This window comes from Rattus norvegicus, chromosome 1 (genome assembly GCF_036323735.1).
Source record: "Rattus norvegicus strain BN/NHsdMcwi chromosome 1, GRCr8, whole genome shotgun sequence".
Classification (NCBI taxonomy): domain Eukaryota; kingdom Metazoa; phylum Chordata; class Mammalia; order Rodentia; family Muridae; genus Rattus; species Rattus norvegicus.
In genome coordinates, this window is record NC_086019.1 from 161,396,212 (window position 1) to 161,414,271 (window position 18,060).

The window sequence follows — 18,060 nt, forward strand, 5'->3', positions numbered from 1 at the left end:
GCTATTTTGTTTTCAGTTCATTTTTGTTTTGCATGTGTATATATGTGATGTGTGTGTTGATGTGGACAGTGTGTGTGCATGAACATTGGGTGGCTTCTTTATCCCTCAGCCCTTTACTTTGTGAAACAACTTGACACTCAATGTGAGCTTCAGCACTCCACCTGTCTCCACACCACCCCCAGAGTTACCTGAGCACCATCATGCGTGCTTGCTTTTTCTGTGGGTTCTGGGTATCCAGATTCCAGTCCTCCTGCTTGTGTGGCAAACATTTTATTGATTGAGCCATCTTGCATGCCTATAAATCTTCCTCTCTTTTCAATAATTATACCCACATACTAAATTTCAAACCATAAAATGTCATCCTTTTAGATTTCTTTTCTATAGCAAGTAGTTCTAAGAACGCACTGTAGTAGCCATCCAACAAACAAGGAGCCTGTGGAAAGCTAAAATGAAGCTGCCCGTGTTCACAGTTTTGTATACATTGTTTCATGACTTTCTCCAAGCATTCATGTATATGTTAATGACCATACATTAAATTTTTAAAATAATTGGATCAAACCTCTTTATTTTCCTGTGAGTTTTGTCACGTAACAGTACTGTCTCTATATTTATTCGTGGCCACATAGTATTTAATAGTGTGGATATACCTCAGTTTATTTAATTACTCCCTTATTAATTGACATTTAGGTTGTTTCCCATTTTTCACTATTACAGGCAATGCTGCATTGAAGATCCTTTTGGACATAAGTGAGTATTTCTTTAGAATAGACTCCTGGAATTGGAATTACTGGGTCAAGGGGCATGTGTATTGTAAAGTTGATAGTTATTGTCACATTGCCCTTCAGATGCCCCATTACTGTATCACCCATTACCAGTGTAAGGAGTATCCATTTTCCTCATTTTAATCATCTGTTTTATAAGCAGGAATTTTCTTTTTTATGACCATTTTAATTTTTACCAAAATCAACTCTAAGACTTTATTCCATGGGAGGTGGCTGTTAAAAGTCCTACTTTTCATTTTAATGGCCACATTATTATTCATTGTCATTTGTCCTTTGTTCTCTGAAAAGTGGAATTTTGAATTATTTCAAAATCCTTTTTTCTTCTGTTGGAATTATTTGTTCTTTCCTAGCTGCCTGTAGTGTAGTTATGAAGTGGAATAGGAGTTAAAAGCCTGAAACTAGGAGATAAAATGTTGTTCCACATCAGCGTAATCTCTGCATCATAGTAATTTAAAGACTTGTTGGGATTTTCTATATGCATCTCTGACCTGCTTTAAATTTTTTGTTTGTAATTTAGAACTTAAATTTTTGCAAACTAAGCATGTCAGCACATCTTCCTGCTATTGCTATAGCCTGTAAGTGTTCATGGCCTTTGACCCAGAATCCTGTTCAAGGAATTTATCCTAACCACAAAAATGGATGTAAACATTAACATCTATGAGGGTACATTGTAAAAGTGAAAAAATGGGAAACAACCACCCAAATGTGTGAATAAAATCAGTACAGCTATTTGGTCATTTTTTAAGAACCCCCCCCCACCCCCCAGTACAGAAAAGATTAATGAAAACATATACCAGAACTTAGTAGTGGATAGACCTGATGACAATAACAGGTTTCATGTTTTCTTTCTGTATCAGCTAAATGTTCTCCAAGGGACATGTAATCTGGAGACATGTGAGAAAAATTCTTATGTCCAATTATCTCGTCTTTAATCATGTAAGGTAAAACCCAAAGGCAAAGTTCGATGGACTGGCTCTCGGACACGTGGCAGGTGGAAATACTCCAGCAATGATGAGAGCGAAGGGTCCGAGAGTGACAAATCCTCTGCCGCCTCGGAAGAGGAGGAAGGAAAGGAGAGTGAAGAAGCAGTCCTTCCAGATGACGATGAACCCTGCAAAAAGTGTGGCCTTCCGAATCACCCAGAACTAGTACGTACCTGCTCTAAGAGCAGTGCTCATCTCATAGCTATTTTATGGTTATTTAGATGGAACTTCTGCTCCTAAGTTTGATCATAATTTGAGTTTTGTTTGTTTGTTTGTTCGTTTTGAGACAGGGTTTCACTGTTGTCGTGGCTGGCCTTAAGTGGGCAGTTACGATTAACCCATGTCTTACATTTCTACTACTGTGATAAGCACTGTGACCAAGGCAACTTAGAAGAGTTTGGTTGGGCTATGGCTTCAGAGGGTTAGAGGTAGTGATGGCCGAGCGAGAACATGGAGACAGGTAGCTAGAGAAGCATCTTCAGACTCACGTCTTAGTCCACAAGCAGCGGCTGGAGAGCACACTGCGTGTCCAAAGTCTTTTGAAAGCTCAAAGCCCACACCCAGTGACATACTTTTCTTGAGCAAGATCACACTTGCTAATCCTCCTCAAACACCTACTACCTGGGGACCAAGTATTCCAGTGCTTGAGACTAAGGAGGAGGGGCATTTCCTTAAAGCCACCACAACTACCAGAGTGAGCCAGGCTATGAGGTGGCGCTGTCTCCTGCCCCCTAAATGAGAGAATCGGCAGTGCTTGTGTTTGTCATGCCATCTCCTTTCCTCCCATCTCCTTTCCTCCCAACAGAATGGCTTTGAAAAATAAACTTTGGGGACAAAACAAGTGCGCAGAAGTAAGTGGATGAGCAAACCTGACAGAAGAACATCCACAGGACTTTAGTGCGTCACTATAAGTCATGGGAAATCCCATTTCTGTTTACTGTGGCAAAGAGAACGATGTTAGAAACCGATGGGTTTCTTATGCCCCATACTTGATGATAATCAGAAGTTAAAATTAGAAGCAATGATAAACCACTATTGTATTAGTCAATAAAATATATAGTCCTTGTTCTTGGTGAAACGAAAAGTAATAAATTCATTAAATCTAGAACTCTTTCTGTGCTAGTTGTTTTAGTTAAAAAAAATCAATGAATCATTCATTACCTGAGACTTGGGAATTCTTATATTATTATTTAAGTGATAATTATTTAGTGGAATTTGAGATTTTGTTGCAGTGTAAGACAAGTCTTCCTTTTAGAAATAAATTGTAGTGTTTATTTTTATCTTAATTTGAAACTTATGTTACTTTTTCTGTAGAAATAATGTGATGAATGGAATTGGGTACCTGGCTTAGTCCACATATGCCAATCAATTGATTTTATAGTTGATAGATATCACTAATGATAGTTGGGATCAAGTAGTAATTCTATTATACAGAGCAAGTAGAAGGTTGTTTTCCAGCCTTAATTCTGTCCTTCGTGGAATGGGGTAGAACTTCAGAAAGAGTGTGTCTATCCGAGTTGAACAAATAAATAGAGAGCCCTTTCTTTTAGTAACCAATGGTAGACTGAATGAACTCTGTGATGCTGGAGTAGACTCAGAAGGATTCCATTTTGATCAAGGTAAAAATACAGGTGTGTGCATATGTGTGTGTATACAGTTACTGACTAATACGTTCTCTCTGAGAACTTAGTATTAGTGACAGGCTATTACAATAAGTTCTCAGACTTCCCAGTCCTTGTTTTCTAAATTCATCTGGAATAAAGGAACTGGGACCTCTTCATTTCATTAAAAATTCTCAGTCTTGGCAGGGAAAGTATAAGATATGTTTAAAGCACTGTATACCCACTAGAGGGTAACAAAATGCTTTCAAAACAAAGAATGGGATACAGATAAGCCCTAAGGACACAGAAAGAAATGGAAAGGGCTCATGTATCCATGGCTAAAACTGCTCCAACAAATTAAACAATAGATTTTAATTATACTTTAAAGAAGAAATATTCATTAGTTCATATTGATAGAAATAATTAAGTAAAGATTTCTTTGTAGAAGAACTCCAGTAACGGGTTTGAGGAAGAGAGAAAGTCACAAGCAGAGTGCTACAGTCCTCACGGTGAAACAAAGCTCATGAGAAATGCCAAATTAGTGGGCAGGTGTGAAGGAAAGGCATTTGCATAACGTGACTATATCTTGCTTTAAAATACCTATGAATTTATTAATTACTAAAATGATTTTTTTTTAAATTTATATCCCTAAATCCTATGATACTCCTAGCCCTTGAAAACTTGGGCCCTCCCCTTGAATATGGGCTGGATTTGTTTATTCCTTCATTTTGGTTTTTGCTGGTGTTCATTTATTTATATGTTACTGGTGATTTGAGTACATTCTAATTACACATCTACTATGGAATTGCTTTCCTAGCTCCTTTTTTTTTTCCAGAAGAGTTTTGAAATGTTGCACAGACTGGCCTCTATTCCTGCCTCACTTCCTTAGTAGGTGTATTGCAGGCATTAGCCACAAGGCTCAGTGGGACTTATTTTGAAGATAGAAGTACAGAAAGTAGAAACAGTGCGACTTCAAAGTAAAAAAAAAAATAAGTAGATACTATTTTACATGATAAAAGTTAATATCACCACTAATGCTCTATATTGTATCATGGATCGCTTTTGTGGTGGTATTGTTAAGAATGGCTCCCATAAAACCTGATGGAGTTGCACGTACATTAATTCCAAGAGACACGTGGAGCTCTGAGTTCAAAGCCAGGCTGATTTGCATAGTGAGTTTCTGAACAGCCAGAGGTAATAGTAATACATAGTAAGACCCAGTCTCCAAAAAAGGGGGGAGGGGGGATCATGGTATGTCTGTCTATGGAGCTGAAGAGATGGCTCAGCACTTAAGAACACCTGGTCTTCCCAAGGAAGTTCCCAGCACCTACATGGCAGCTCAAAAGTGTCTATAATTTTAATTCTAGGGGATCTTGTGCCTTCCTTTGATCTTCACTGTTAATACAAACAAATGGTACATATATATATATATATATATATATATATATATATATATATATACATATATATATATATACACACACACACATACACACACAAACACAAAACAAAATTTTTTAGATTTATTTATTATGTATACAGCATTCTGCAAGTGTGTGTGCCTGCAGGCCAGAATAGAGCACCAGGATCTCATTATAAATTGTTGTGAGCCACCATGTGGTTGTTGGTAATTGAACTAAGGACCTCTAGAAGAGCAGCCAGTGCCATGTCTACCCTCGTAGCCATGTCTCCAGCCCTAAATAAATACTTTTAAAAAAGAAGAATGGTCCCCGTACCATCATGTATTTGAATGCTTAGTCTCCAGAGTGGAACTGTTTAAATGATTGTAAGGATCGAAAGATGTGGCTCTGTTGGAGGAAGTTTGTCAGTTGGTGGGGGCTGGGTAGGGTTTTGAGGTTTCAAAAGTCCACATCAGGCCGGGCCTCTGCCTTCCTGCTGCCTGCAGATCAGGACGTAGAGCCCTCAGCTCCTTCTCCAACACCATGTCTGCCTGCAGGCTGCTATGCTGCCTGCCATGATGATAATGGGATAAACCTCTGGAACTGTAAGCCAGCCCTAGTTAAATGCTTTCCTTTATAAGAGTTTTCTTGGTCATAATGTCTCTTCACAGCAGCAGAACTCTGAGGCACCTTGATATGACAGAATAAGCAGAATGCTCCTCTCTCAAACACAGACTCCAGGGTAACCATTTGGAAACACAAGCCTCTGTTTAGAGTTGTTTATAAAATGTTTAACTAATGATATTCTAAAAACTGTCAAAGTGACAGAGGAAAAAAAACTGTTAGTCCCAGAAGATGAGTATAGGGAAACATAACCCAATGAGGTGCAGTATAGCCTCCTTGGATCTATAATCAGAAAAAGGACATTAGTTTTAGGGGAGGTCTTATGTGTTGATGCTAAGTTTTTAGTTTTGGCAGAGGTGGGTGAGATGTTAACCTTTTTGGGGGGGTCATGGTAGTGCATACCTTTTGAGCAGGATGGCTTTAACACTTCTAGTCCTTCCCCATATGTCAGTTTCTTTCTCATCTGAATTTACAGATTAAAAGGAACTGTGTTTCTTACATACAACTAACTGAAGTACAATTAAAATGGAAATACTTTATATATTCTGTGTGTGTTAGCATAGTTTGTGATACTTGAACTTTAGAATTCTGTTACGAAGAATTTAAGATCACCTGTAGCAAACTAGAAATTGATTTAAATTCGGGAAGCACTTATTTCACTAATTTCTGTATTAAAATATTTTCTTAGGGTGTCAGAGGGAATGGTTTTAAATTTTAAAATCTTTTGTTTGTGTTTTTTTGAGACAGGGTTTCTCTGTAGCTGTGGATGTCTTGGAACTCACTCTGTACACCACAGTGGCCTCAGACTCTTGACATCTGCCTGTCTATGCCTCCCTAGTGTTGGGATTAAAGGTTTGAGCCCCTACCTGGCTCAATTTTTTTTCTTTTTTCTCTTTTTTTTTTTTTCAGAGCTGGGGACCAAACCCAGGGCCTTGTGCTTGCTAGGCAAGCGCTCTACCGCTGAGCTAAATCCCCAACCCCCAGCTCAATTTTTAAAATTTGCTTTATATCCTTAATTATCAGAGCTATTTCATTGGCTTTATACAGATACCATACAGTTTATGGTAGTATACTAAGAAGTACCAAAATATCATTGTCTTCACTGGAATTGGTGTCTTCTCATAGCTCTACAGACTGAGCACTCTGGAGGCTAAGGCAGGAATAGTGCTGAGAGTTTAAGGCTAGCCTGGGCTATGTAGCATGTACCAGCCTATTAATAGAGCAAGACATTGTATCAAAACAGAAACTAATGCCATTATTTTAACACAATGCTGATGTTGGATTACTGTGCTTTATTTCAGATTCTTCTGTGTGATTCTTGTGACAGTGGATACCATACAGCCTGCCTCCGCCCTCCTCTGATGATTATCCCTGATGGAGAATGGTTCTGCCCTCCTTGCCAGCATGTACGACCCCAGCCTAACTCTGTTTCCAGCCCTCAGTTTTCTCTCCATGCCTTAGTTATATTTAACAGTGCTGAGTAGCTGTCATTTTCACAGCAGTTGTCACTGTTTACCTCTGCTTGGGCCCTGCCTTCTGTGAGGGTCTTAGGTCTGACTCTTATCTTCTCTAAAACTCTGGCTTTCGTAGGACCCTCTTTTTTTTTTCTACTCCAATTTAGAATAAATATAAGCAAACTTTGGGTGGATATGTGTGTGTGTGTGTGTGTGTGTGTGTGTGTGTGTGTGTGTGTGTGTGTGTGTATCTGTGTGTGTGTGTATGTGTATGTATATATAAATGTTTCTGTACTTTACCGCCTTAAAAGATCCTCTTTCATGGCTATATCCCTTTTTGTTGGCAGCACTGGAAGAAACATCAGTCTGTTCTGTATTGATTCATACTCTGTTGTAAAACTAAGCAGTAGATTTCTATTCACTGCATGTTTCACAAGTCTAACCTCATGTTTTAACCTTTGGTTTTATGCCTTTTTCTCTGAATTTCCTGTCTTTGGCTCATCATAGATTAATCTATGATATCTTTTACACTGTTTTGATCCATTTACTATGTAGCATTGTTTGTATGTATTTTTATTTTTATATTTACATGTTTTATTTGATACATAGATCATATATTAAAAGATTTTGATAGCCTTTTGTTTTTAGTATAGCCTTGTTTTGAATAGTAATGAACAAAATACAATTTTGAGCTGTAAAAGTAGGGTAGGTACAGAGTATGTCTTTGGTTTGTTTGTTTTTTGTCACGCTTTGCTTGCCTGACATGCTTTCTTACCAAAGTACTCTGCTCAACATCTGTTAAGTGGATCCGGAGGCACCTTTTTAAACGGTGTGCCTGGAGGCACTCATTCACCCTGGGGCCATTTTCAGCTCGTGGCTTCATGGCCTTATGCTTCATACTAAGCATGTGAAATCAATCTGGTTGTATGCTGGTTTTAAAAATAACATATACAGTATAGTTTTTGGGTAGTGGCTTAGTCCCTGAACCCCCAGTGAACGTGATTGTTGGGGGGAGGGTGGGGGGGGGTTAGGGGGATGTTGGCCCGGAAACCGGGAAGGGGAATAACAATCGAAATGTAAATAAGAAATACTCAAGTTAATAAAGATAAAAAAAATATATACATATTGCTCCTTCAGAAACTACTGTGTGAAAAATTAGAAGAACAGTTGCAAGATTTGGATGTTGCCTTAAAGAAGAAAGAGCGTGCAGAGCGGAGGTAAAATGATGTATATGTTAGTTTTTTCTTTGGGAATTTGGCAGTAAACTTGTCTTGCAGTTTTAAATGAACACATCCATCTAAATCAAAACTCTCAAGCTACAGCAAGTGCATCTGATATGCTGCTGCTCTGTGCACTGCTTATTAAGAATGGTTTCTACGTTTTTTTTCAAAACATCACTATAAAATTGTTTCATGATGTAGGGGAACTACATGGCATTTACATTTCATATCCAATAAAGTAGATAAACTTTACTAGAACAGCTTTTTGTGTACTTACTATGGCTGCTTTTACACTCAATAGAAATCTGATAACTTCCCAAGCTTGAAATACTGTGTGTCCTTTTACACACAAGTTTGCCAACCCACTGCGTAGAATATCAGAGTCTGCTATAGAAAAGCATTGTCCACCTCTTGTGGAGGAAATATACTTAACTATTGTGGAAAATCATAAGAGCCTACTTAAAATGTTTGCTCACGTCATCTCTTTGGGTGGGCTCTATCAGCCCTGGTAAATGAAGAGCATTTACTTAATTACTAAACGGTGTTATAATGACGGTAAAATACATTGTTTTCGTTATGCCACTGCAGTGTAGACTAAAGTGGTTGAAGTAGCTTCTTAGAGCAAGTAAGGTTGACCTTGATCCTAATATTTACTATGGATTCAGAATACAGTAAGTTTATATTTATTTGTGCTTTCTTTGATCACTCCATTTCTAAACATTCATTCAAATCTACTGCATAGTCAAGTGAATTGAGCTGATTAATAAATAAGTCTGTTTAAATTCAGCTTACATTCTACTAGAGAGTGCAGATACAGAGGTTAGAGACTCATTGGTGTGTTTGTGTGTGTGTGTGTGTGTGTGTGTGTGAGAGAGAGAGAGAGAGAGAGAGAGAGAGAGAGAGAGAGAGAGAGAGAATACAATCCTAGAGCATCAGTCATGGAGGAGCACTTGATTGTCCTCGAAGTTGGACTGTCAAGGAAAGCCTTAGGAAATAAATTGGGTATGTGCAGTAGACAGAGAAGAGACAGTTCCAGTTGATGTTCAGAAGTGCCATGAGCGAGGGGAGAGTGGAAAACTCTGGGTACAAAAATGGGATGGGCAAAGGCAGAGAAGTCCAGATTCAAACAGCTTTGCATACCTAGGTAAGGAACTCCAAGTGTTCTCTATAGGTAAGTGGTGGAGTCATAAACGGATATGCTCTTCATTTCAAAAAGTATGCCCTTGTAAGCCAGAAGAATGAACGAGAATTGGAATGTTGCAATAGGAAGTCTGGAAGTAGGGCAACCATTGTAGTGGTAGAGTAGAGGTGGCTTCCTCTACTCTGAAATGATCCCTCTAGCTCTCCTCCATCTTCAAAGTACAAGAGCATCTATCCCTTAATCTCATGGCTTTCTCCTTTTGTATTCAGCATTCAAGCACCACTTTTCGAATGCCTGTTTTATATCAGGCAGTGTATTTACCCTGAGAAAGCACATACTATTTCTACCATAAATGGCTGCCGTCTGTAGAAAAGGGTTCTGGCAATGAATATTTAGTAACTACCCAGCAAATGTCTACAGATCTGCAGCGTGGCTCTGGAATCTGCTGGATTAGAAAGCTCTATTTTTAAAAAATAAAAAATAAAAAAAAAAGTTGGGGATTTAGCTCAGTGGTAGAGCACTTGCCTAGGAAGCGCAAGGCCCTGGGTTCGGTCCCCAGCTCCGAAAAAAAAGAACCAAAAAAAAAAAAAAAAAAAAAAAAAAGAAAGCTCTATTTTGTGGTTTATAAATGTTCCCTCTAGAGTATAGGTCAGAGACAGTTTTGGAATTCAGAAATCTCTGTTCTTCCCAACTTCAGTTACTAGTGCTTTGCTTAGTGGGAGTTGAATTTAATTGGGGATGTAATTGTCCAATGGGAAGGAGAAAAAGAGGCAAGGAATTGGAAAGTGTATGCAAAGGAGTATTTATAGGGACGGACTGTGGAATGTCAGTCAGGTAACAGGGCTGGTCAAATTTAGTGCTTAATCGGGGCCAGAGTAAGCTGAACTTCTACCACAGTCCAAAAACTGTAGAAATTAGGTTATAAAGTGGAGTAACTTGGAAATTGAGTTAGTGGAGGTCAGATAATAGGATATGTAAAACTGAAGTGTTTGAAAGAGTGGAGCTGTTAGCAATGGTAATGTCTGCAGTGTCACTCATCTAGGTAGTGGAATTGGGTGGACGGCATCCTGCCAAAAGATTATTAACAAGAGACCAGGATGAGGAACCGTGTCTACCTTCCAGATGCTGTACGACAATGAATCCATTTAAAGCCTTCCATAATTTCTCTGTTCAGATGAAATTATACCTTTTCATGTTTTTAGTAGAGTTCGAAATGGTCTGTAGTCAGTTGATAACTAATTGTGATGGCAAAAACTATACATTATGTTGTCTATGCTTGTTATAAATTATCCATGATGAACATGAGGAGTTGAATTGAGAACAGAAATAGTAGGCAAATGAAAGAAATTTCAAGGTTTAAAGGAGAAAATTAGTATTTCAATGAATGTGATTATTGTAAGGACGGATATATATTGCACATACTTAATATCAGAGACAGTTCAAACCACGATAATATTCTGATTGTCTTGGTCATTATTAACTACCTGATATCCTTTTCTTTTTTAAAAAAATTGGTTTATTCATTTTATATATATAGATACAGATATATAGATATATGTACACTGTAGCTGTCTTCAGTGTAGAATAGGGCATCAGATCCCGTTACAGATGGTTGTGAGCCACCGTGTGCTTGCTAGGGATTGAACTCAGGACCTCTGGAAGAGCAGTCAGTGTTCCTAACCACTGAGCCATCTCTCCAGCTGTACTATCTGATATCTTACAAAGTTTTAATTGAAGTTATTTTATCATTTTTGTAAATGTAATAGCTTCACCACCTAATTAATTTATTTTTAATGATTTATTGAATTTATGTATGAGTACACTGTAGCTGTCTTCAGACACACCAGAAGAGGGCATCAGATCCCATTACAGATGGTTGTGAGCCACCATGTGGTTGCTGGGAGTTGAACTCAGGACCTCTGGAAGAGCAGTCAGTGCTCTTAACCACTGAGCCATCTCACCTGCCCCCCTGCCTAATTATAAGATACTTGTTATCAGGGCCAGGAGTTCCTAGCACACTAGAAGCTGCATTCCAAAGGCTCGAGACAAGTAAATGCATTGATTTGCTTTCAGAAGGAACATTACAATAAACCAGAAAGAACAATTTCTTGTTTAGTTCAGTTTACTTTGGTACTCAGAGCCCACAGGTCTTTGTTGTACTGAGTTAACATTGAGAGGACCACCAGAACCTGTTGTATAATGCTGTTTGTTATTTTTTTAATTAGAATACACAGTTTTTTTGTTTTTCTTGGAGGTAGAACCATGGAGATGTCATTAAGGATCTGCATCCTTGTTTTCTGGCTGTATAGGTATCTTAGTTTGCATTGCTGACTGCATAGCCATGCGTTTCCATTGCAGTTCTTCATCTCCAGAGCAAGAACCAAGTGGCTGCAATGTTATTCACTGGAGCCTTGATGGTTTTGTTATGTATTGTGTGTTGGTCAGTAAGCTGCAGTGTAACCGTAACCTTACTGTGTACTGCACTCAGAACATCACCCAAGACATCTAATATGCAAACCTTCAGTTTGTTTAGTCAGAGGTAGCTTTTTATCTAACCACATTGTCAATTCACAGTTTGAAGTTTGTCTATTTCAGTTCAAAAATACAGCCTTCATATACATAGGAAAGTTTGTGTACCATCCATACTAATTCTCTATTAATAAGGTTTCACTTTAATATTGGTAGCAGCCTCTTAAGTACCATGAAATTGTAACTTTATTACTATCTGAAATGATACTTTCATATGAACTTCATTTTTAGCAAATCTTATTTTATACTTTTGGTCTTGATTTTAAGGAAAGAGCGCTTGGTGTATGTCGGTATCAGTATTGAAAACATCATTCCTCCACAAGTAAGTTTCTAGTTGACAGGATATTTTCCATTTTAATTTAAAATCGTATGTGTATGTGTATTTTGTCTGTATGTCTTTCTGTACCTCATGTATTCCAAGTGCCTACAGAGGTCAGAAGAGGGTGCTGGGTTCCCTGGAACTGGAGTTCCGGATGGTTGTAAAGCACTCTGAGTGCTGGGAGTTACACCTGATTCCTCTGCAGAGCAGACATCCCTAACCACTGAACATTCCAGTCTAGCTTTACATAGTGTTTGTAGAGGAGACGCTGTGTGTTTTCTCAAGTTTAATGGAATTGTCTGCCTTATTTTAATATTTAACATTCCTATTCTAGTAAGACTAGACATTTTAAGCATTTGGAGAAATAACCATGGGAATTATGATGTATAAATAGATAACCCAAAAATGTGATTATTCTGTTTAAACTAAATGTATAACTCACTGCTTTGGGGTAATGTACTGTTTTTACTGTAAGTGGGGCAATTCGTCATAAGCTTTATATTGTACTATTGCATGAAATAACTGAAGAATAGCTTGGGAACATACTACTTTAAACTGACACTTTCTGACACTTTGATTGCTATTATGATTTAATTTCTTTGAAGAGCTCTCATTTAACATGTATTAGTATATAACTAAGGGCACCTCATCACTGAATGTTCAATAATTTCCAACTTGATTTTGTTGTGAGTTTTGTTCCTGTTGATGATTTGACAGGGTAACCCTGGCTGGCCTGGAATTCAGAGACCCGCCTGGTTTTACAGACTCTTGAGTGCTGGCTTTTTTAGGCTGGGATTCGAAGTGTGAGCCCATTCTCATTAAACTTCATTCCCATTATTTTAATACAGACTATTATAAACTCACAGAAGTATAAGAAAATCAACACATAAATAGTTCCTCTATTGATTACCAATATTTTTAATTCTCGTGTAAGTAGTTTTGCTGTGTATGTTCATTGTGGTAGATACTCTTGAAAATCTTCAAACCTTCATGTATGCTGCATAGGTGGACTATTCGAAGGACTGTTTCCCTGTTATACTTGTATACTTTTATCTTTAAAGGAGCCTGAGTTTTCTGAAGATCAAGAAGAAAAGAAAAAAGATGCAAAAAAATCCAAAGCAAATGTACTTGAAAGGAGATCAACGAGAACAAGGAAGTGTATAAGCTACAGGTATGAAGGAAGAGAAAGCTGTTAGAGTAAAATAGTCTGTTTTTTTCCAGTTAGACAAGACAGAAATGGATGGTTTTCCCAACTTAGTGAGTTTTAAGTATTATGTTTATGTCACTTGGCATCCTTGGGTATGACTGAAAGGCCACACTGTAGCTCAGAACCTTTCCTAGCATGAGCAGGGTCAAATGCTCATTCTAGACAGCAGGCACACCCGGCATGCACGTGTATGCACAAGAGTTCAGACAGAAACTATTTGTATATTTAGTGTGCCTGAGTTCATCTTCGGTCATCTGAGCCCCAAACTAAGATCAATCTTCATATAAAGCAATCAGAGATCATTTTTTCTTGTTCCTTATCTTTAAGTCCAAAAGTAGTTTTTTGTGCAAAAGCACATTTATTTAGTTATAAAATTTGAATACCTGTATCTCAATTTCAGCACTTATTTTCAATAGTAATTATATAATAATCTAAATCATATATAAACTAAAGAGTCTAAAACTTTATTGGTTCTTCGAAGGTTTTACTTGTTTATTGATTGTCTAGAGAGAGAGAGAGAGAGAGAGAGAGAGAGAGAGAGAGAGAGAGAGAGTGTGTGTGTGTGTATTAGAGTACTTATTTCACATATAGTGATGCTCTGCTTTCCTGTGTAGAAATACTATTAACTGGATACCTTTCAAAAAGTATGCATTGATTTCTCACAGTTCCAGAGGATTTGTAAAGTACACGATCAAAGTACCAGCAGACTTGGGAGACAGATTACAGAGCCTGTTTCTGGTTTATCAGTGGTACTTCCCTGTTTTATGCTCACATGATAGAAGTTCTTGTAGATCCAGTGTCTGGTGTTAGCCCGCATAGTGAGGACATTAGTCATATTCTTGAGTGATCCATGCCCTAAGATCATCACATGTGAGTTGGAAAGGGGACAAAACCAGACTATTGTAGCCACTTTGTGTAGGTGGTCTATAGAAATCAAACATATATAGCTTAGTGTCTGATCCTCGTGCTTATTTCAGATTTGATGAATTTGATGAAGCCATTGATGAAGCCATCGAAGATGATATTAAAGAGGCTGATGGAGGAGGTATGTGTTTATCTCACTCTTTTTCACATAGTTCCACCAGATTCTTCTCTCCAATGCTAACACTGAACAAACTCTCAGATTGAAAGTAAACTGTTTCACATAGTGTTAGTGTATTAAATCTGAATTTAGTAATTATTAATTTTTTGTATGATATAATACAAAAGGTCAGTTTCCTTTACTGATCAACCAATTTCTGTTTGGTTCTAATTAAAATACTCAGGAAACATTCCTATTGTATAATTCAAATTTTAATGACTGGTGTAAATTTGTTAAAAATCAATTTACTTAATTACCTTCTCTTTCTTCCTACCTACCTCCCTTCCCTCCCTTCTTTCCCTCTTTCTTCCTTTCTTTCTTTCTTTCTTTCTTTCTCTCTTTCTTTCTTTTTTCTTTCTCTTTCTCTCTTTCTCTTTCTCTCTCCTTCCTTCTTTCCTTCCTTCCTTCCTTTCTTTCTTTCTTTCTTTCTTTCTTTCTTTCTTTCTTTCTTTCTTTCTTTCTTTCTTTCCACTTCATTTTGTTTCATTTTAGATGGGGTCTCTCTCTATAGTCCTGGTTGTCCTAACTTGCTGTGTATACCAGTCTGGCCTTTAATTTACAGATTCTCCTGCCCCTCCCTCCTGAGTGTTGGATTAAAGGTATATACCACCACCATGGCTGGCCTTAATTGCCTTTCAAAACAGCATTATAGAAGAATGGGAAGGTTGTTTGTTAAAGCATTATATAGCCAGTTACTAATGCTCTAATGTATAACTTTCTACTTTCTACTTGTTACTGTGAAATATTAAGAATGGGTTGGTAAGCCTTTTTTTTTTTTTTTTTTTTTAAAGGAAACTAACATTATAGCTTTTCAGAATTCTGTCTCTTATTTATATCTTTATCAAATTCTTGAGCAACAGCTAATGGGTGTGAGGTTTCTTCTCAGAGTGAGGAGAGTGGTCTCAGGTCGGCTAGTAGTAACAGCTGGACAACTTGTGGCCAAATCAGAATTCCTAAGTTACTTTCTTTCAAAGATGGATCTGAAGAGTCGATGGCTCAGCAGTTAAGTCAGCTGCTGCTCTTCTAAAGGACTGGAGTTTGGTTCCTAACACCGATGTTTGTCCGTACGGCAAATGGGTGCCCGATACCCAAGGTCAGAAGACCTTGAACTCCATGGAACTGGAGTTAGTGTGGTTGTGAGCTAGGAAGCAGACACTGGGAACTGAACACAGGTCATCTGAAGGGCAACAAATGCTCTACTGTAGAACTTTACAGTAACTCACAACTGCACAGAACTGCTTCTTAGAAATCTGATTCCCTTTTCTGGACTCTGATGGTACTCAGACACATGTGGCATTCACTTAAAAAGCATACACACATAATACATGAACTCTTTAAAATCTTAAAGCCATGTGAACGAGTGCTGGCAAGGTCACTCAGTGGGTCAAGGCATTTGCACACAGTTCTGACAACCTGAGTTAGATCTTGGCCTTGCCAAATGACAGAAGAGAACTTATTCTTGAGAGTGTGTCCAACTGTGCCTCGGAATATATGAACACACATACACACGCACACACACTGTGTCTGTCTGTCTGTCTGTCTGTCTGTCTGTCTGTCTGTCTGTCTACGAAGAAAAGAAGTATATTGAGAGGCTAAGAGGCTAAGCAGGTAACTCAAAGGTTAAAAGCATTTGTTGCTCTTACAGATGACCTGAGTTCAGTTCCCAGTGTCCACTTCCTAGCTCACAGCTGTCAACGACTAGTGCATTGGGGGCCCTGGGTCCAGTCGCACACCATCAGGACACAGGGGGTGCAGAACAAAGGCAGAAGCAACTATTAATCCTTATATAGATATGAATACATATTACTTCGATTTCCATTTTGGCAAGATACCATAAGATCATTATTCTCACGACACCAGGAACAACTGAGGCAAGACTAAACAAAGAAATACGACTAAACAAAGATTTCTTCTCAGAATATTCACATAACAAGTCACCCCTTTCTTATTATCAGAATATACTCACCATTACCAAGAGAGTGTGAGAACCGCTTCCAGAGAAACAGGACACAGCAGAACATAGTTTAAGGCCAAGTGAGAAAAACATTTTCTTCTCGAGGGCGGCATTCCAGCCCCCACTTGCACCTGTCACCAGTCCTTACTTGACCCTGCCCCGGAGCTGCATCTCTGTGTCTCAACACAGAGCCATACTAACTCCAGCTCCATGGAGTTGGAGTCCAGCCTTTGAAATTGGGTATCGGGCACGCATATGCTGTACATACAGCATTCATTCACACAGAGTATTGAGCCAGGTATGGCCACACAAATCTCTAATTCAGGAGGCAGAGGCACGAGCACCGAGAGGCTTTTAAAAAGCCTTCCATCAAATAAAAGGCAGTGAGAGAAAAGGGAGTGTGGTGGGCATCAGCTGGTGTAATGGCAGGTTAGTGTAAACTAGGAGTCTCTGCCCTGTGAACTTTAAAATAGGCACACTGATCCTTTCTTTAGAGCATTATCAGTTGATGTTGTAAGGAGCCTGCATAGTACTAAGAGAAACACGCAGTTATTCTTCCTTTCAGGAGTTGGCCGAGGAAAAGATATCTCCACCATCACAGGTCACCGTGGGAAAGATATTTCTACTATTTTGGATGAGGAACGAAAGGAAAATAAACGGCCCCAGAGGGCAGCTGCTGCTCGAAGGAAGAAACGCCGGCGACTTAATGATCTGGATAGTGATAGCAACTTAGATGAAGAAGAGAGTGAGGATGAATTCAAGATCAGTGATGGGTATGTGTCTAGGGGCTGGCATACAAAGAGCTGTGTCCTTGGAGAGCCAGGGCTGTACTATGCTGTGACTTTTATTCTTCGTCTACAGGTATTTGCAGGATATTTAAACATTTAAAATTACTGATTTTGATTCATTTTTAGATTAAAATTAAAGCTATGTTTATAGTAGTTTAACATTTAAATTTGATTAGCTGTAATTGAAGTTTGATTTATTGCAAGCTTTCTCTGTATAACTTAACAAGCTCATCAGTGGGAGATTATCAAGAAGTAAGTAGTTGCCGTCTTCTCTGTGCTCCCTAGAGCCCGGGTGAGGTGTAAGTGGTCCGGTACTAGTTTTACCTCCATTTTACAGAACAAGTGTAAACTACTGTTGAGTTTCTCCTTTTGTAAATGGATGTAGTATAGTAGATAAATATACAAACCACAGAAAAGTCACTCCCCCTTGCCTGCCTCTGTAACAGATAAAATAAAATTAGGACACAGCATTAACATGTGTAGAATGGATATTTTGGGCAGCCTTGTGAGTTTAGAATTAGAGGCAGGGTAAGATAAGAAAGCAGCCAAAACAGAGAAGCCACACATCCAAATGTCAAGGCATATTTAGGAAAGCAAGAATGTGGGGATGAAATAGAGACTGCTCTGGTAGCCTTACACCCAGAACATAACAAAGAACAAAATCACTGAGTGTGGTTTTCCTTTTTTCTCTTCTTTTGTCATGCATATAAATTTGAACTTTGTCCTGAAAATGGCTTTTAAAAATATCCAGGGGCTGGGGATTTAGCTCAGTGGTAGAGCGCTTACCTAGGAAGCGCAAGGCCCTGGGTTCGGTCCCCAGCTCCGAAAAAAAAAGAACCAAAAAAAAAAAAAATATCCAAAGATTGAGGCATGAGGTGAAAGGGAAGAACTCGACTTAAGTATAAGACTCTGGCTTAAGGGACCAGCTGGATGAGTGAGTCAGGCTAGAGCTGAGCTGCTAGACAGACTGTTAGCTA

General features: G+C 38.5%; 1 protein-coding gene across 3 annotated transcripts in view; it reads left to right on the plus strand.

Moving 5' to 3' along the window:
• Rsf1 (remodeling and spacing factor 1) overlaps positions 1-18,060 on the plus strand; it is a 122,731-nt gene that overhangs the window by 92,616 nt on the left and 12,055 nt on the right. For 2 of the 3 annotated variants that reach the window (XM_063262798.1, NM_001427468.1), the window contains 7 exons: positions 1,724-1,930; positions 6,692-6,796; positions 7,982-8,061; positions 12,002-12,056; positions 13,115-13,224; positions 14,238-14,305; positions 16,861-17,068. In XM_063262798.1, the coding sequence (XP_063118868.1) occupies positions 1,724-1,930; positions 6,692-6,796; positions 7,982-8,061; positions 12,002-12,056; positions 13,115-13,224; positions 14,238-14,305; positions 16,861-17,068 (833 nt within the window). Of the gene's footprint in view, positions 1-714; positions 748-1,723; positions 1,931-6,691; positions 6,797-7,981; positions 8,062-12,001; positions 12,057-13,114; positions 13,225-14,237; positions 14,306-16,860; positions 17,069-18,060 lie in introns of those variants that run through there. The other variant, XM_063262799.1, reaches the window with a different exon arrangement.